The sequence below is a fragment of the Erythrolamprus reginae genome, chromosome Z (genome assembly GCF_031021105.1).
Source record: "Erythrolamprus reginae isolate rEryReg1 chromosome Z, rEryReg1.hap1, whole genome shotgun sequence".
NCBI classification, from domain to species: domain Eukaryota; kingdom Metazoa; phylum Chordata; class Lepidosauria; order Squamata; family Dipsadidae; genus Erythrolamprus; species Erythrolamprus reginae.
In genome coordinates, this window is record NC_091963.1 from 29,161,073 (window position 1) to 29,181,631 (window position 20,559).

Here is a 20,559-nt window from a genome sequence, read left to right on the forward strand (position 1 = left end):
GTATAGTGTTTCCCAACCCTGGCATTTTGAAAATATGTGGCCTTAAACTCCCAAAATTCTGGTAACTGCAACCCATACTTTTTCAGGCTCCCAGGGTTGGGAAACACCACCTTAGTATGAAGATGATTGATGTTCACTTCTAGAAATGACCCACAGAGATGAGGAAGGACAGATGACCATGAGATCATACATGGAACACTTTATTATATTCACCATTCAATGGTCCAATTGAACTATCCTATAATATTAATATCCACTTCCAACCAACAAAGCCTTCCTTGCATTTCAAGGTACCAGATTCTGTGCAGCAGTGGGTTACGAGTCGGAATGCTAAATTGAGCTTGCCGCGGCGACTCGTAAGTTCTTGCAGAACCAGGGTGATTTTGCTGTTGAACCTGTGGAGATAGCAAAATCATGCAGGGAGCCGCAGGTAAAACCTCGCTGAAACACGGGCACAATTTTGCTACCTCCACATGTGCATCAGCAAAACCGCGCTGGTCCCGCAAGAATTTACGAGCCACAGGGGCGACCACAATTTAGAGTTCCGGCTCAGAGCCCATCGCTGATTCTGGGGCTACAATTATTCTTCACCCTACCCCACCCCCCTTCATAAATCCCACAAAATAGATTAGTGTTACAGCGCACAATCCACATTTTTAGTATATGTAATATACTTTTATTTATCCACAACTGATATTTGAACAGGTCTCTTTTTTCTTGCATTTGAAATTCTTTTCATGCTGTGAAATAACAACAACAAATCAGATGGGTTTTCCCTCCAACATCTCTAACCTTGGGTTACATGCAGGGGTGGGCTACTGCCCGGTGGGTGGGGGGCAGAAACGCAGTGGGGTAGTGAAAGTGGAACTCCACCCCAGAGCACCCAATTTGCACTGAAAGATATTGAAAGAAAATGCAGGGCGTCCTGCATAAGCCACGCCCACAGTGTGGTAGTAAAAATTTTGGTAGCCCCTCACTAGTTACATGTTTCTACTGTATCTGAATAGAAAAAGGTCCATCTTAAGCAAAATCTGCAAATTTGGGGGGGATGAAGGTCAAACCTGGGTGGAATGAGCCAAACATTGCCCCCTATAGGAAATGAATTCCTCACAGGCTATGCAGAACTAGAGTCCAGTATTGTAGAAAGATAATAAGACTAGAAACTAGAGAACTACTGGCTCTGCAGAAAGGTTCAATTGCAGTTCTACAGTAGCCCAATAAGTTTGTGTGAAAGTGTTTTGATTCACTTTTAAGTTTTCTTGGTGCAATTTAAGTTTACTTTTCCTTTCCTTAAACTTTTTAGAAAAAAAGTTAATTTCTTCTGTGGTGTAAAATTTTGTGGGTAGTACAACTGTTACTTTCAGATAAGTTTGCAAACTTGGTACTAATTTTGAGGTGATCTGCTATATTTTGTTAAAATACTACAAACTCCTAAGTGGCTTCACCCAGTCTGGCATACCAGTTTATTTGATGTTTGCAGGTATTGCAGCTTATTTACCATAATAACTCATCATGATCGAAACAAATCCTGGCTTAGCATATCCAGATCCAAATACTACATCCTTCCCTTTACACAAAATGTTCGAAAAATTAACACTAGCAGCACTATTAGAGAAGCACTCGTGAAAAAGATAAGACTGCAAGAGTTGCCACATGGAAGTGACTGATAATGGGTACACGTAAAGGCCTAGAAGCAGGCAATAAGGGAGGAATTCCTGCATACAAAACGGGGCTGCTTTTTAAAATTTTAAATGAGGGACCCCGGATGCGACTCTCACTTTTTGTCCAGCCGTCGGGAAGCCTAGCTGTCTTGGACCCTTCGTCTTTCCACTCAAGAGCTTCCAGTTCACTCCCATCTTTCCATCACTTTCTCTAAGTCCCCCGCCTTAGTTTTCTTCCCCCCCCTTCCCCGATGGCCTCTTTCCGTTTTCGTAGCGACAACTTGGACCGCTCTAGTGGAACGCTACTTCTCCGTCATCTCTCTCCCGACGCCCTGTTTCCTCGGTCGGGAAACCGCCCTAAGTTTGTACAAACACACAGATGAGTGGGATTTTTTGGGGGAGGGGGGGTCTTTTAGCCTTATTGAGATTAGTTTTTTGTGATTGTCCATCCACGTCAGCAAGGAGGTAAAGAATCGATCTGAGGTACAAAAAACGCACAAACGCACAAATGAAAGGAAGAGCTAGTTAAAAGGAAAGCGCGGAAGTATTTAATGACCCTAAACTCAATTTGTGCGCTCAATAAAAATACTTGGGTTACCTTTTGGGGGGGGGGGGTTGAAATGCTTGGTGAATAGTTATTGAACAGAAAAACAAGAGAGTCTTTCGGAGAGCAAAATTAGCTCTTTATTCTTAAGGTACCAAAAGTGTGGAGTTCTTGCGCACGCTATCCACGATGGTGAATTTGTCTATTACATAGACGACGGTCAACTGCTTGCACTTACGCGGCCTCCGTCCTAGGGAAGGCGTTCTCTGATAATTACGGTAAGCCCTCCGGAGGGTGGGGACCGGGTTTGGTATAAAAGACGCGCGCGGGAGGAGCACTTTCTTTCCACCACCGCTGCTCGCAAGGCTTCGACGACGACGCTACTTCGCCATCGAGAAACGCCTCGGATTCCAACAATGAGCACCCGGAGCACTTCATCCTCCTATCGCCGTATGTTCGGCGGCGGCCGGCCCAGCAGCACCCGCTCTGTAACTTCCAGCACCCGTTACTCGTTGGGTAGCTCCATCCGACCGAGCTCCGTCCGCCTGGTCTCCTCTTCCGGCGGTATCTATGCCTCCAAAGCCAGCAGGGTTCGAAGCAGCCTTCCGCCGTTGCGCCTCGGCGGCGATCCCCTGGTCGACTTCACCCTCGCCGATGCCATTAACACGGAGTTCAAGACAAACCGCACCAACGAGAAAGCCGAGCTGCAGGAGCTCAACGACCGCTTCGTCAACTACATCGACAAGGTGCGCTTTCTCGAGCAGCAGAACAAGATCCTGGTGGCCGAGCTCGAGCAACTCAAGGGCAAAGGCACCTCCCGCCTAGGCGACATCTACGAGGAGGAGATGCGCGAGCTGCGCCGGCAAGTAGACCAACTCACCAACGAGAAGGCGCGCGTGGAAGTGGAGCGCGACAACTTGGGCGACGACATCCAGCGTCTGCGCGAGAAGTAAGTGGCCTTGGGAAGCGAGTCTGGTCCTTGGAGCAGCGGGCTCGGCAGGTCCCCTTCGGCTGAGACTCGGTATAAGCTAATTGGTGTGGTTAAAGTGCTGCCCCTTAGAAACCAGGGGACTGGGATTCTAGCCCCGACACCGGCGTAAAAGCCGACTAGGCGACTATGGGCCAGTGAGACTCAGTCTAACCCTCCTCACAGGGTTGTGATGGGGAGAAATAGTAGTGGGTATAGCCTTGAATTATTTATAAAATCGACCCCAAAGAATAATATAGGTAGGATGATATAGAGCCCTTTGAGTCCAGTCTCAAGAGTGGACTAAGTTTTATGGCGAAATCTTCTGTTTCTAAAAACTAACTATCTGGATACTAGCTATTGTTAATAACTGCTTATTTGCCAGAGTAGAGCATGCTCTCTGGAGTAGATAATGGGTGTGTCCTCTGGTGGTAGTAACGGGAGTGCAAGTAATGGAGAACAAGGGAAAAGGAACCAGTGGACATTTTCGCACTGTTTCCAATTTACTGGGCATTATATATTCCCTTTTAATATATAAACTTGAATTGCAGAAGCAAACACCAGTTTAATAGACATTTCTATCTTGGATTGTGAAGTAAGTATCCTATATTAAGGTTCTTTTTTTTTAAAAAAGTGCAAATATTTGCACTTTTATTTTAATAACCAATAACAGCTGTCCCTATATCTGTACAAATGAAACAGCAAATGAGTATCTCAGTTTCCAAGAAGTTGCAGCTGTAATTAAGCATATTTTCAGTTCTTCCTTAGAAATAAACTGGTGTGTTAGTTAATTCCAAAGTTTTAGTTCAAAACTTTGTGAAAACTTTTTTTGTATTCAAATAGGAGTGAATACTTGACAATTCATATTCTAACTAATCTGAAAAAAATAAATATGATAAACTGCATAGAAAGTTCAAAGACATTTCCAGAACGAAGCTTATGGAGTTTTTTTTTTTTTTTAATGAGAAGCACAATAAAATTCTTTGTCCAGAAGAATGCACTAGGCGGTCATCTTCCCACGGTCTGTAACACAGAAACAAATGATTTGGTCTCCCCCCCTTCACTTTGATGCAATGTAGCATGGACAGGCAACATTGTGGTCTCAGCTCATTTATACTGAAGAGATAAAACTCAGTGGGTAAGGTTGCATCATGTATGTGGCTGAATATGGGTTGTTTTTTTTCAAATTTTTTGAGCAAGAATTTTTTTTTTTACTTTGCTAAAAAAAAAAAAGTTAAGTCTGTTTTAGAATGTACTATTCGGTTTTAAATTTACTTCCTCAATTTTTTCACCCCAGTACAGCTTATTGGAGTCAAAGCAAACTAGAACTGAAGAAATCTAGGACTGAAATTTCAGTTTGTGTTGGTACTGGACTACCCAGGTTCTGGTTTCATTGATACCAGAATTAAAAGATATAGACTAGAATGCTATGTAGGTGAAAAGATGCAGCTTTGGTGGAGGGAGGGGGGAAACATAGAACATTATCAGATTGAATTTATGAAGTTAAACAAACTTCGTCGCAGATCCAAAATTAGGATCGCCAATTTTGCTAATTTGCTTGAATCAAACAGTATTTTGGCAGACCAGGATATTGGTGGATTAAATAATGCCATTCAAATAGTTTCACTCCAGGGTTGGTCACACCACAATGGAAAAAAATCCGCCACTACAAAGATAATTTTCTTGGAAGCTTTGTTCTTGCTCCCCCTCCCCCCTTATTTTCTTTCTTAGGTGTGGCTGCCTATGACATCTGATCTTTTTGTAATTGACGTTTTCAATATCTTTGAATTATTTTTTCAGACTTCAGGATGAGATGCTTCAGAGAGAAGATGCTGAGAATACCCTACAGTCTTTTAGGCAGGTTAGTATAAGTAGCTTTCCTTGGGAAAGTAACTCTGAAGCCACCTAGCAGTTAAGAAGTTCATAGGCAAGTGATTTCTTAGATTGAAACTTGAAAATGCCTCAAGTGGGGGGGAGCCTTCCCTATTGTTTGATATAAATACATTTTTGTTGCTTCTACTAAACTTACATTTTTGAGTGTGCAGCAAGTATTGATACACTAATCATTTTATTAGAATTTTAGTTGGTTTAGTTGAAAGGGCTATCTTCTAATCCAGAAACACCCTGTTTACAAACCAGCCAAACACATGTTTCTGTGAAGACTGCAAGGGAGGGGACAATGGCCTTTAAGGTTTCTCTGAACTTTAGATTCAATTCTACTATCTTGAATTCTAGACACAGTTTGTAGGGTAGGAAATTATCTGTATAGCACATATTGTTTTATTTGCCATAATACACAGTTTTGTGTTTACAGAAAATGCAGCTTTTAAGATGCTATGTGGAAGAAAGTCCCCCCCCCCCTAATAGGACGCTGGATACAGAGAAGATTGAATAAAATCAGTGGGCTTTGACAATATTTGGGTCCAACTTAATCTTAGATTAATTTAGTAACCTCAAAACTCAGAGATTGCTTCTTGCTAATAACCAGCTTGTAGATAGGTGACTGAGATTTTCATCGTTTATTTCAACATTTTATTTCAACATATTTAAACATTTCAAGATTATCTCTTTAAGTGTTACCTCTAGTGATTCGACCTATGTTTAGATTAATTTATGAACACATTAATGCTTCATATTTATTTGCTCAGATACTTTTAGAGCCAAGATTTTTTAAAATTCTAACAATTTTTTTTGCCCGCATCTAAGAGGTTCTGTGGAATCTATCCCTCCCCCCTAGATCCATAGGGGAACATCTGTTCTCTCTACTGAAAGGTATTAATAGTTTCTATGGGATTCAGTCTGGAATGCGGAGCCTGCCTTGTGGCCAAAGACTGAAATAACAGAACCTTTTGTATTCTGGGGTGCTTTAACCAAAGGCTGCATTCTTACTAAATGTGTCATGATGCAAGCACATTTTAAGGACCCACAAATTAAAGTATTGGTCACTTTATCTATTACAAATTATACCAGGCACTAAACAAAAGTTTTTTTTTTAACTGCTGGCCTGAATACTAACTTAAACCGAGAGAGTTTATTATTATTATTCTTTTTTAGAAGTTTATTGAGGGTTCCAATTTTGCAGATACTTTCTCTGGGGAGGGTGGTGGAGGAGCACCAAAGCTATTTTTCATTCAAAATAAACTTTCTTCAAAGGCTGGAAGAAAAAGTGCTGAATCTGAAGGCTGATTTGCATATCATCTTTATCCAGCAATTAGTTTAGCTCTTTGTACAGGCTGCCATTTAACTCCAAAAAAAAAAAAAAAGGGAAAGAAACCCTCATGTTATTGGGATCCTTGACTTTCAATTGCCAATCTCCAAGACATTTTCCCCCTTCTAAAGAATTCAAAACAACTGGAATATAAAGGGTTTAAAAAAAAAAGGTTGTGTGTTTTGGTTCATTTCGCTAGCAATGATGGGTAAGTGTTAGGCTGTTCTAATGTCCCCTCCCCATTTTTAAGCCAGGTAACAGCGGATGGACAAGACTCCAGTTCTCCAATTCACAAATTCTGTAATTACTCATAAAATAACACATTTATCTTTGCAAAACAAAAAAAATCTCCCCCACCCCCAATACACTGGTGATATGCAATGCCTTCCAAAAAAGAGGAGTTTCACCCTGTATTTTCTTTATGGTTATAAAGAGATGTCCCAATCCAGGCTTTCTCCTCCTGGTTGGCATATATCATACATAACAAGACTTCCTTCTCTCCTTTCTGAAATTTTGAACTAGGCAGGCATTTGCCTTTCAGTTTTTCTCATTGGAGGCACCAGTGTCCTGCCATGATTGGATTCAGGTAACAGTGCAAGCTCTCAATGTGGTTTGCTTTGGATGTCATATGTTGGGTATCCCCAGTGTCAGATTTCATTTTCTCATCCTGAAAAAAAGCAACTTCTTCATTTTTCATTCCATAAGCTCAACAATAGTACGTCATCTTAAAAGTGGCAGCCTAAGCTAGTTTACACTCCAGCCATAGACATTGTGGTAGCATCTTCTTCCTGGACTCTATCTTTTAGGCCAGTGTTGGTGAACCTTTTCAGCACTGATTGCTGAAATAGGCGCGTGCGCACCGGAAACAGGAAGAGCCGCCGCCCAGTGCTCATACGCATGCTGGGAAGATGATTGTCTCATTTCTGGTACACATATGCGCATCAGCCAGCTAGTCTTCATGCGTGCAGGCATGCCAGAAACTGGAAGGCCAGGTGCCGGTGCACATGCATGTGCTAGAAACCAGAAGAGCAGCTGCCCAGCATGCGCATGTGCACTGGGCAGCTGCCCTTCCAGTTTTTGGTGCTCTCATGTGCATGAAGACCAGGTAGCCTGTGTGCAGGAACCCAGAAGTGCAACAGGGGATGGCTTATGTGCCTGGAGAGATGGCTCTGCATGCCATTTCCGGCATACATGCCATGGGTTCGCCATCATATTGTTTTTACTATTGTGAGCCACCCCGAGTCTCCGGAGAGGGGCGGCATACAAATCTAATAAATAAAAAAATAAAATAAAATAAATCATGGTTTTAGGTGTTCAAAAATGTTCATTTCCCTTTGCCTGTGTTGGTAAGTACGCAGAACCACAGACAGAACCCCTGGTTTATAAGATATTATCCACCAAGCTTAAAAAACAATGTTTCTCATTTCAGTTAAAACATTGGGAAGGAAATGCTCAATGTTATATTAAATCTCTGAAGCATGAGGAAAAGATTTAAATTTACATATTACACATTTCAGATTATGTAAATGTCCTTGAATGCTGTAAACATTGTAAGCGTCCCTTGGAATGCTGCATCTCTATAACTTTAAAACCTGAAGAAAACTTTTGATTTTCTTTTTCTAGTGTAACAGTGTGTTCAAAATGCAGCTCCCCAAATTCTCAATAATGTGTGATTTTGAACCAGGCAGAATAATGGGAACAAACCTTGGCTTGGTTCAAATACCATTAGTGTGATTCCTGTGGGCACCAAGACTGCAAAACCACAAGTTAAATCAAATTAAATAAAAATAAGATGGCTGAGAAAATTATACTTAAAAACAAACATTGCATCTCTAAAATATTGCAAGATTACAAAACATTGTGGAATTTTGATATATCTCTAAAAACATGAGCTCTTTCAACTAAAATTAGAAAATGCCTATCCTTTAATTTTTTTTAAATTTAGAACTTCAAAATTTTATGACTATTCCTGGTGCCAATAAAGATTGCTAGTTTCTAAATTAATATCTTTAAACTTGGGTAATCTCTCCCCTGCCCCAATTTGGACCATAGTCTTTTTTCTGTCTGACTTTCCAACTGTATTTGGTTCAGATTTCCCCCCATAAAGTTACACTAGGAAAAAAACCCACACTTTTACATGGTTTTGTAGTAGAGCTATTATTTTCTTCTCTGTGCAATAAGCCTGCTACAGGTTTTTTTTTTTAGCCTTAGCAACTTTAAATTGCTGGCTGGGGAATTTTGGACCTTGATGGGAAAACACTGACCTACTTAAAGTAATCAAATCATCTTTTCAGTATGGCAGCATTTGCAGATGTGTCCTTAACTCAATATGGCTAGCAATGTCTCATGGGACTCACAATTGTCTTCTCATCTGTGTTCAGGAGCAGAATGGGACAATGGAGTCCTTGGGAGGACTAGTGAAACACTGCATTAAACACATTCTGGGCTTAATGTATTTGTTTCACTGGTGGATGGGTCTTTTTTAAAAATAAAAAACTCTTCCATCATAATTTAGCGTTTTGTAGCTAAATATTAGCTACTCGATCTTGAGGCTGCCTGCTGTTTGCTTTCTTTGACTCACCAATTACTGAAAAACAGTGGGGCACCAAGAAGGATTGAATACATTTAACGGTATCCAGATGACTTTCAGTCTGTGGAAAGTCATATGGATATGGTTAAATGTGTTCAGAAAGCACTGGGCTGGAAAATGGACTTAGAAAAAGTCCTGGCTTATATTTTCCCAGCCAAAGCTTGGGCTTCTTGTACGATTAAGTTTAAACTGCTTTGTGAAAAGGTCTGGTAGTTCTGCTAAGACCAAAGTTTCTGATACAAATTCTAATTTTTCCATACACTGTCAGGTATGCGGTGCTTCAATTTTGGTTGGAGCATTTTCTTCCCTTTCCATTTTGGATGTTTTTCTGTTTGCCTGCTGAAAAACTGACATGTTTAATGAAAACCACATTGTAGAAGGGGTGGGCTGTTTGCTACCCTGAATGGAATGTGAAGCAAAATTCATAGCAATTAATGAGAAAGAGAAGAGTGCCTTCTCTCACATAAAGGTGCTAAGTTTTTATAAGCTTTAGAGGAATTTTTCTCTCCCCCATATCCTGTGACAACATCATATCTATTGAGATAGTTTGCAGGAAAGGGACTTCTCAGTGACTTCTTTTTCAGTCTTTGGAACTTGTGCTAAGGGAGGCCTGGGCAAAGTTATATTTGTTTCAGTGATGAACAACATCACGAGTCTTCGGAGAGGGGCGGCATACAAATCCAATAAATAAATAAAATAATAAATAAATAAACAGTATTTTATTATACTTGACTTTTAAGCTGACTTCACTGAGGAAGGTTCAAACTGTTGCATGATCTTTCATTTTATTTTATGGATTAACTACAGGTAGTCCTTGATTTATATATTTTGAATGCTTGGCAAATGGCTCACATTTATAATCAATTGCATCATCCCATTATCATATGCGTGTAATATGCCATGGTGTTTTTTCCCCTTTCTAGAAAAAAGGAAAAATGTGTATTGGCTATGTTGGATTTGACCCTTGTAAAAGTGGTGGTAAGTCTGGCCATGTGGTGCCTCAATTTACCACTGAAATGCCAGACTTCATTGTGGCTGGAACAGCAATCATTTGTCATCCTGATGATGTTCAGCTATGACCAGAGATGGGCTGCTGCCGGTTCAGATAGGTTCAAGTGATGTGGTAGTTTCCTGGCGCTATCCTGCCCTATATCGCCATGTTTTTGAAACTGCATGCGTACACAGAAGTTATGCACAGTGCTGGGTGAATCAGTTGTTACATTATGTGACACCCGCCTCTGGCTATAACTCACAGTACCCTCAAATGGATACCCTGGCTAAATAATAGTTTAAGCATAGTGCACATCTGCATACAGATAATCTTTGTGTAGCAGCTGCCTCATTTGGCATAATAACAGGGGTGAAAAATAAATTTGCAAACAATCCTTGCCTTTATAGCAGGCCTTAAAGCAAAGAAAAGCTGAACTAAGATCATAAGCACAGTTGAAATCTCAGTGACCGCTTTGCTTAATGACCAGCTTAAGTTGCTGGTTGCCGATCCTAATTTTGGTTGTGTGTATAAAGTGTATAAAATGAAAGCATCGTTTGGGATTCACTGATAGTAATTAAAACTAAAAAGCCTGGCAATTTCATACATTCATCCTGTCACATAATAAAAGCAAGTGAAGATACTGAATGGTATTATCAATTCCAACTTCTGCAAACCAGAAACATAATAATTATGGTTTAATTTTAGCCTTGTTTGAATGTTACAGAACAATTTATGTTAAGGGTACTACAGGAAAAGATATGACCCTGAAATATTGACCCTTTCTCTTCCTTGCAAATTGTCAATATTTTTTGTTCTTGCAAAAATGTCAAATCTCTTTCCCTTCCACTGGTTTAGTAAGTTGGAAAGAAATGGAATTTACTCACATTTTAGACAGTAATTACTGCAAGCATAAAAAGAATTGAGCATAGGGTTTATTGTGGGCATTATTAGTTTGCATTTCAAGGATGTTCCCAGATGGTTGGTGAATTAGTTCTATTCTTTCTTACTTTCAGGATGTTGACAATGCCTCTTTGGCCCGTCTGGATCTGGAACGCAAAGTTGAAACCTTGCAAGAAGAAATTGTTTTCTTGAAGAAACTTCATGACGAGGTACATGGTTTTAAGGCAGTGGTCCCCAAACTACGGCCCGCGGGCTGGGTGCGGCCCGCTGAGGTCTTTTAACTGGCCCACGGCAGCACACGAAATTTTACCGATCGATATAGTAAGAGAGACAAATAAAGAGGGAGAGAGAAATGAAGAGGAGAGATAGAAAGGGAGAGAGAGAAAGGGAGAAATAGAGAGGGGGGAAGGAGAGAAAGTGTGAGAGATACAAAGAGGGAGAGTTAAGAGAATGAGTGAGAGAAAGAAAGAAGAGAGAGAAAGAGGGAGAGATAGAGAGGGAGAGAGAAAGGAAGAGGGAGAGATGGAAAGAGTGAGAGAGAGAGAGAAAGAGAAAAATGAGAAAATGATGGAGGGAAAGAATGAGGGAGAGGAAAATGAAACAAATGAGAGAAAAGGAAGAGGGAAGAGAGAAGTGGAGAGGAAGGAGGGAGGGAAGGAAGGAGAAATGGAGTTTGTTGATTTAAGTTTAAATTTACTTGTTAATAAAGAAGTATAAATTACTTTATTACTTAATTATTAATTACTTAATTACTTATTACTTCTTTATTTTAAATATTGTATTTGTTCCCATTTTGTTTTTTACTTTAAATAAGGTATGTGCAGTGTGCATAGGGATTTATTCATAGGGTTTTTTTTATAGTCCAGCCCTGAGGGACAGTGAACTGGCCCCCTGTGTAAAAAGTTTGGGGACCCCTGTTTTAAGGTTATCGAGACAAAGTGTAATCTTGGTAAATGTGTTCAATGCTTAACCAGCATTTGTTCATCCCTGAAGGAAATCCGTGAGCTGCAACTCCAAATCCAGGATCAACATATTCAGGTTGATATGGATGTTGCCAAGCCTGATCTCACTGCTGCCCTGCGTGATGTACGTCAGCAGTATGAAACTGTGGCTACAAAGAACCTCCAGGAAGCTGAGGAGTGGTACAAATCCAAAGTAAGCAAAATGTTTTCAGTAACACTAAGAAGAAGAAGAAAAAAAGAATTCTAAAGTTGCCCAACTTAAAATTTTGATCCAAGTTAGAACAATAATGCACACAAGCCATTTAATGTGCATTTTGGAATATTCTAAACTCGTTTCCCCCCCTCTGCTTGTGACATCCAGGAGAATTGAAGGCGAAAAACTCTAGCTGGCTTCGTAGGCTTGAAGTGAGTGGCTAGCTTGGATGAGAGAGTGTCCCAGGAAACTGAGTTCGCCGGTTCAGGGTCAGCGAGGGTTTCTGCCAGCTCAAAAATTTGTGTGCCACAGTAATTGAGGAAAAGGGCACGCTTACGACCGCTGTCGGCATCTTTCATGCCAGCCGCTTCCAAAAATATTTCAAACTTCACCATGTAGGCTGTCCAGGTCATTCTTTCTGGGTCAAAGAATTCAGGTGGCTGGACTACCGACGGAGTAGCCATGATAGTACACGGAGGGTCGGTCTCCTCGTCTCCAATGTAATAACTCTCAAAGCAAGGTTGAATCAAGCAAGGTTTATTTGCTAACAGGACAAGGAAGTCAATTCAGTCAAGAAGCAATGGAGTATTGGGAGCTCTATACAATGACAGTTCTCCTATTTATACAGTCTAGCTCAGCAACAGGGCAGTTTTACAAAGATACATTTTAAGCACCAAAAGAAGGCAACCAATCAACATGCAATAAACAAATCTGAACTTTTGACTTTTACCCTGTCTGGGTAGGTCACCCAGGCAAATATCTAACAGTTTAGACCTAACATTAAACTTAGAAAGAATTATGACCAGGGTAACCAGGGTATATTTAAAATCTGCTTTATAGTTTAATGTACAGTGCTAACATTTTTTGCATGCTTGCCACTTAGAAAGCAGGACTTTGCGTTTTCTACTTTTAGAATAGAATCTAGACAACACTTGCATTTTTCAGTTAAAAGAATTAATTCAGTATTTGCCTACTCAAAAGTAGATCTTATTGACTAAATTTGCCCTGATATAATTACCAGCCAGATTTTTCTACATGAATTTCAAATATATTTATGATTCATCAATGCTAGTCTGAAACATTTCATATAATTCAGGTTAATTTGTTGGCTATCATTAATCTAAATGATTCCTTGTGTCTTATATCCTGAAGCTGCAAGACAGAAATAGGTTTCCTTCTGCCCTGTTGCTAAGAAATGTCAGAATCAATGAGTGGGTTTGGTTTTGTTGTTAAAAAGCTAGTGAAATCCTGTAGGGATTACTTTTGCCTTGTAAACAAAAGCTCTGAAAATAAAGAGCCAGTAGTTAAGGCTGTAATCTTCCAAAGCAAGCTAATTAAAACTTGTGGGTTTTTTTAAATATGCGACTTTCAAACTCAACAGTGTGCAAACCACTACAAGTGACTTAATAAGTAAGGTATGAATCTATCACTGAGTCTGCTGATTTAGCACTAATATTAAATATTTACATTAGCTTTTGCTAAACGTGGAGAGTTGCATTAATCATTTATGCTAAAAAAGTAGGAGCAATTGGGAAAAGTAGTTTAACCATACATACTTGTGGATATTCCCATCCATGGATAACCCATTTTTTTGGACATATATATTTGAACTCAATCAAATAATTGGATAAGCTAAGGTAAAACATATTAATATGAACTCAGTTACTGTTCAGAGGCCCTCAAATTTATCATTGCAATATTTATAGCAAAGAGCACCTTCTATTTTTGAAAGTAAATGAAGAGAGATATCTAGAAGTCCTGGTGCAATCCAAACCAGTTACAAGCTTTTCATAGAATACTGAAAGGATAAAAGTGTTTGGGTTTTTGTTTTGTTTTATTATTCATACACATTTACAGTTTCATAACCTGGTATGATGATGTTAGTTTGCAGATCTGTCTGAAGCAGCCAACAGGAACAATGATGCGTTGCGCCAGGCTAAACAAGAAGCCAGTGAATACCGCAGGCAGATTCAGTCTCTCACCTGTGAAGTGGATGCTCTTAAAGGAACTGTAAGTGAAAGATGTTGCAAAAAAATTGATGGCTTTTGTTGATCTTCAGGATTTGTCTCTTGTTATTTATTGTTAAAATCCAGCTATATTGTTTCACTATTGGGTCAACCAGCCAAGCCAGCCAGCTAATTTCTCTCAGTTCAACAGGGTTACTGTTGTGGGCAAAATAGGAGAAAAGTGTGTTGGATATGATTGCAACCTTAAGTTATTTATAAAAATAATAAAGATGGAATATAAACAAATAATTACCAATTGAACTACAGTGATCCCTCGAGTTTCGCGATCTCGATCTTTGCGAAATGCTATATCGCGATTTTTCCACCCGATGACGTCACTCCCTTCCTTTCTCATCTTTCTTTCTCTCTCTCTTTCTCTATCTTGCTTCTTCCTCTCTCACACTCTCTTCCTCCCTCTCTCATCTCTTTCTTTCCTTCTCTCTCTTTCTCTATCTCTCCCCCTCTTGCTCTTGAGCGGCGGGCGGCACCCAGGGAAGGTTCCTTCGGCCGCCGAGCAGCTGATCTGCTCGGCAGCGCAGTAGCAGCGAGGAGCCGAAGATGGGGTTTCCCCTTTGCGTGGGCAATGGGGAAACCCCTTCTTCGGCTCCTCGCTGCTACTGCGCTGCCGAGCAGATCAGCTGCTCGGCGGCCGAAGGAACCTTCCCTGGGTCTTCCGAACGGCGGGCGGGCGGGCAGCGGACAAGCGGCGGCCGGACAAGCGGCGGCCGGACAAGCGGCGGCCGGACAAGCGGCGGCCGGACAAGCGGCGGCCGGACAAGCGGCGGCCGGACAAGCGGCGGCCGGACAAGCGGCGGCCGGACAAGCGGCGGCCGGACAAGCGGCAGAAAAGCGGCGGGCGGACAAGGAACCTTCCCTGGGTCTTCCCAGGTGCGGAAGTAAAAACACCATCTGCGCATGTGCGGCCATGGAAAAAAGGGCGCGCATGCGCAGATGGTGTTTTTACTTCCGCACCACTATATTGCAAAAAATCGAGTATCGCGAGGGGTCTTGGAACGTAACCCTCGCGATACTCGAGGGATCACTGTATTGTGAATTTATAAAGTAGGGTTTTTTTAAGGTTAATGTATTGCATTAAAAAAAGGAAATGGGTGAAGGGACTTTTTAAATTTAAAATCTGAACAAAGGTGAGATTACCAGAGACTGAATATATTGTGACTTTTTTTTTTTTTTTAAATCAGAGTGAGTCCTTGGAACGCCAGATGCGCGAGATGGAAGATTCCTTTGGAATTGAAGCTTCCAACTATCAAGACAGCATTGCCAGACTTCAGGACGAAATCCAGAACATGAAAGAAGAAATGGCTCGCCACCTCCGCGAGTACCAAGATTTGCTCAATGTAAAGATGGCTCTTGATATTGAAATTGCTACTTACAGGAAACTGCTGGAGGGAGAGGAGAGCAGGTACAAAATAATTCTCTGAATTTGTGGGAGGTTGGTGACAGTATGGTCATGCTTGGTTCACCTCAATCTGAATTTTGTTCTTTTTTTATATATATAGAATTAATATGCCAGTCCCAACTTTTTCTGCCTTGAATCTGAGAGGTAAGTAGCTGTTGGCTGTCTTAGGAATTTTTGCTTTCAGGAAGAGGGAGATTGTGATCCCCTTATATAGAGTGCTGGTGAGACCACATTTGGAATACTGTGTTCAGTTCTGGAGACCTCACCTACAAAAAGATATTGACAAAATTGAATGGGTCCAAAGACGGGCTACAAGAATGGTGGAAGGTCTTAAGCATAAAACGTATCAGGAAAGACTTAATGAACTCAATCTGTATAGTCTGGAGGACAGAAGGGAAAGGGGGGACATGATCGAAACATTTAAATATGTTAAAGGGTTAAATAAGGTTCAGGAGGGAAGTGTTTTTAATAGGAAGGTGAACACAAGAACAAGGGGACACAATCTGAAGTTAGTTGGGGGAAAGATCAAAAGCAACGTGAGGAAATATTATTTCACTGAAAGAGTAGTAGATCCTTGGAACAAATTTCCAGTAGACGTGGTTGGTAAATCCACAGTAACTGAATTTAAACATGCCTGGGATAAACATATATCCATCCTAAGATAAAACACAGGAAATAGTATGAGGGCAGACTAGATGGATTATATAGGTCTTTTTCTGCCGTCAGTCTTCTATGTTTCTATGTTTCTATTTGGAAGTATCATTTTGGCATATGATCAAGAGAATTAGCTTGGATTTCACAGGTTAGGGTGCCTCATATCATGCTCATCTGAATTTTTGAAAAAAAGCAGAAAAAGCCTTTCATGGATGGCATACAGTAAAAATGTCCAAAAGCCCACTTTAGTTTTTTCCTATCTTGATTCTTACTATTTGTTGAAACACTTAGTAGTCTGTCAGTTATAGAGAGGTTGCCAGCTCTAGTGGATTTCAGATACTTTGGATCACTGTTTATTCTATGACCCGAACAAATGAATTTAGTGGCTGAAGTTTATAGAACCTGAAGTTCAAAATCCCTAATTTACTAGATTGCTTGCATTCTGCTTCATGTGGACCTGATCTCCAAAATCAGCATTGCTACATTTTGAACTCACATATATATTAGCAATTGTGTGCTGGAAGTTGTAACCAATTGTCTTTGCGTCTGCAGAAACCAATTTCGAGTCTAACCCAATGGATACCCACTCCAAGAGAACACTGCTAATCAAGACTGTTGAAACTAGAGATGGCCAAGTGAGTGCTCTTATTACAGATGAAGAAATGTTTGCATGAGATGTTTGTTTAGACAAACATTTTATACAGCTTTGGAGGATGCATCTTAGTCATTTGATCATGCTGAGGCAATGGTTGATACCTATTTTTATCCAAGATGCAAAAGCTGCTGAATTTTAGCTCAATTTATAGAAACATGTTTGAACACAACAAAGTGACAAGTCCATTTTGGCAGTATAGAACAGCTTGGTACTTATTTGTCTGCTCTCTATGCTTAATGATTGACTTTGGAAGCAGAATTGAAATGCATTTTCACTTTCATAGCTTAGCTCTGCCATTGCCTAGTGCAAATTCCCTGTAATTTTCTCTGCTCATCTATAACAAAAGTTGAAGACAAGGCGAGGTTCTCTACATTTGATATGATGATATGTAAATGATTTATAGGATAGGATATGATTTACAGTGCCAAATGTAAACCCTTTTGTACAAGGCTTATAGAAATGTGCAGCACTATGCTTCCAGAAGTTAGAAAGGCATGCAAATACACCACTTAATGCCAACAGTTCTAAGATTATGACCCACACACCCAGAAGGGCTATTATAAACTCAGTGGCAATTAGTCTTCACCTCAAAAGTGCTTTGAAATAACTTTTTTTGGTTTTGAGTTTGGGAGCTGCACTGCCTTAGGAACAGATGGAGGAGTTCATATACATTTTTTGGTATCAGTTGAAATGTAGGAAATGTTAAAAACAAAACAGAAAAACCCCTCTCTAAAGTCATGAGCAAATGTTTAAAAGCAGAGTCTGATAAAACCATTCTAATACTTGATACCATTCGTCTTGACAGGTAATCAATGAAACTTCTCACCACGATGAGCTGGAGTGAAGAGAGAGTAACACATCTAGTGCAGAAACAAAAGGATCCTTTACCAGCAACACTAAATGAAAACAGCTTTCAAGTCGTGTGCAAAATGTTTCAAGTCTGAAATATCCCTTTTAGAATAAGACCACTTTAAATTTAATTTTTGATTTGAATCAAAACAGCATCCAAACACCGAGTTCTGCTTTTGAAGTTGAGACAGACCCTAACGTGAGACAAGGCTTTTCAAATTTGAAATATTTTGCACACTTAACCTTTTCAAGTGCCTTTCTACATATTTTTCCCCATGAGCGCAGGATGGTTATGATAGAAATATATAGAAAATTATAATAGGTTTTAGATCTTGAGAATTGATTCTTTCTTGATGAGTTAAGGGGCTCCAGAAAACAGGTTTTAGTTGAGATAACTATCAAGGTGCACTGCTGTTTAAGTTTCTGTACTCAATTAAATTACTTTTTTCAGCACTGTATGCACAACTCTTATTGCTTTAATAAAGTCACTTTGCAAATGATTAATTTGTCAAATTTGTTTTTATTTTGGCTGAAACACCAGAAGTATCTAACATGGGATTCAGAGTAAGGGGAAAACCTGTAAATCATCCTCAGGGAACTTCTCTCTACTGGGATATTAGTCCCAGGCTATTAGCTCAGAAGACTAAAACTCTGGTCCTGTTGACTGGTTCAGATTAGATTCGTTCATGTTGGTAGCATATAAGATTTAAGAGAACATAATTAACAGTTGAGAAGGACCTTGAAGATCTTCTAGTCCAACATCCTGCTCAAGCAGGGAACCCCCTATACCATTTCAGACAAATGATAGTCCAATCTCTTCCTAAAAATCTCCAATGTTGGAGGACCCAGAACATCTGAAAGACACTGATTAGGGGAAGCCATAAATAAACTATAGTCCAAACACAGACTATAGCATCCTGTAATCCTCTAAAGGTAGGCCAGGTTATTATTTGGATGGGAATTATGCTGCAAAATTGTAAAAGCAAACCAACAAAAACTGATGGAAGACTACCTTCCAATTTTACATTGGGATTTATATTGAAATGAAAATCTCAATCTCAGTGAAAATTGAGGCGGCTCAATTTTGCTCTTGCAATCTATTCTAAAGTTTGCATGAAAGGACACTACTTTTTGTTGAGTTTTGGGAATCACGACTTTCTGACCACTATTTTGTTGGCAACTCTATACAACCAGCAACTTGCAGTGTGACAGCTAGTCCTTTTATAAGGGAGCTCAGTTGCTTTAACAAATAGCGTTTCAGCATTCTGCTCAAATGCTGGACTTGGGTGAAACCAAGTTTAACTGTCAATGCACAACATCCCTCCCCAATGGAGCTTTCCATGTGGCAGATGTAATCACACAGTTGGGGCATTTGGGAACCCTCCCTGACCTGCACAGCTCAGTTGTTGATGAGGCAGCAGCCTGTGTGGACATGTCTGCTGCTCCAAGGCCTGAACCTGGAAGCTTCTGGAAGCTTTCAGGAGGGGCCTTCTTGGACATTGGAACCGGTTTGCTGTGTGATCACCGCTGGACTTCTGGTACTTCAGGCAAGTCTTCCGGCTCCATCGGGCTTGAGTTAGCTAGGGAAAGTAAAATTATTTTCAGTTTGTGGCAATTGCAAACTTATAATTACCCAGTTTCTAATTTGGTTGATAGTGTCTCCTTCACTCTCCTGTTGTCAAGCCTAATTACGTATGACTGGGCTGATGATTTGCTCTACCTCTGCAGGCAGCCATAGGGACCCTTTGGTTTAGTTCCTTGTGAAAACCACCACCCCTATGTTAAATGACCTGGTAATTTGGCTCGTTGTGTTGTCTTGGCATATAATTTGGGTGCAGTCGGTCTAAAAACGATTGAAGCCTGTGACCCATTAGCAGTTTGGCCAGGGTACGGCTGGTGGATGCAGAAGGGTAACATGTTGAAAGAGGAAAAAGTTGTCTGGAGCCTAGCCTTCCCAGGCTTCCTTAGCCGATCTTACTGATTGTTCTACAAGGTCATTTGTGGAATCTCTGGAGCCTAGCCTTCCCAGGGCTTTCTTAGCCGATCTTACTGATTGTTCTACAAGGTCATTTGTGGAAGGGTGGAATAGTACAGATAGGGCATGTCGGATCCTTAATGCTCCTAAAAATGCCTCAAATTGGGTAGAGGTGAACTGTGGGCCATTATTGGACACTAGCACATTGGGTAGGCCATTGGTGATGAATAGATGCCAGAGGACTTTAATAAATCGACTGATATGGAGCCTAATATTTCAAATCCATTTGGAGTAGGCATTGACCAGAATTATTTATTTATTTATTCATTCATTCATTCATTCATTCATTTATTTTATTTTATTTTTATGCCGCCCTTCTCCTTAGACTCAGGGCAGCATACAACATGTTAGCAATAGCACTTTTTAACAGAGCTAGGCTATTGCCCCCACAATCCGGGTCCTCATTTTACCCACCTCGGAAGGATGGAAGGCTGAGTCAACCTTGAGCCGGTGATGAGATTTGAACCGCTGACCTTCATATCTATAGTCAGCTTCAGTGGCCTGCAGTACAGCACTCTACCTGCTGCGCCACCCCGGCTCATTATGAATGTCTGGCCATGAAATGGGTCAATGAAATCTATATGCAACCTTGAACATGGGGCTAGGTTTTTCCCAGTCCTGCACTGGGGCCCTAGAGGGAGCTGGCCTTGACTCCTGGCACAGCTTACACTTTGCTATCCAGTCCTGGATTTTTAAATCTATATTCACAGAGTCTTCAGAATGCCAGCATGCAGGGCGAGCAGAATGACTATTAAATTGCCCCACAATCCCCTTGTTCAGACAGTTAATAATAATAATAATAATAATAATAATAATAATAGTAATAATAATTTATTAGATTTGTATGCCGCCCCTCTCTGAAGACTCGGGTTGGCTCACAGCAATAATAAAAACAATATTATAGTAGAACAAATCTAATATTAAAAA

General features: G+C 40.5%; 1 protein-coding gene across 1 annotated transcript; it reads left to right on the forward strand.

Moving 5' to 3' along the window:
* Nucleotides 1-2,356: 2,356 nt before the first annotated feature.
* On the forward strand, nt 2,357-18,097 carry VIM (vimentin). The gene is made up of 9 exons (XM_070767225.1): nt 2,357-3,154; nt 4,973-5,033; nt 10,975-11,070; nt 11,855-12,016; nt 13,901-14,026; nt 15,222-15,442; nt 15,540-15,583; nt 16,646-16,728; nt 17,554-18,097. The coding sequence occupies exons 1-9, from the start codon at nt 2,622-2,624 to the stop codon at nt 17,590-17,592; spliced, it is 1,365 nt and encodes a 454-aa protein (XP_070623326.1). The 5' UTR covers nt 2,357-2,621; the 3' UTR covers nt 17,593-18,097.
* The last annotated feature ends 2,462 nt before the right edge of the window (nt 18,098-20,559 follow it).

What these genes read in the sequence shown, in the direction of transcription:
- VIM (XM_070767225.1), top strand. Translation starts at nt 2,622, where the DNA reads ATGAGCACCCGGAGCACTTCATCCTCCTATCGCCGTATGTTCGGCGGC. An exon ending in CCCTACAGTCTTTTAGGCAG is followed by an intron (nt 5,034 to 10,974) that starts GTTAGTATAAGT and finishes TCTTACTTTCAG; the next exon opens with GATGTTGACAATGCCTCTTT. An exon ending in CTGGAGGGAGAGGAGAGCAG is followed by an intron (nt 15,443 to 15,539) that starts GTACAAAATAAT and finishes TTATATATATAG; the next exon opens with AATTAATATGCCAGTCCCAA.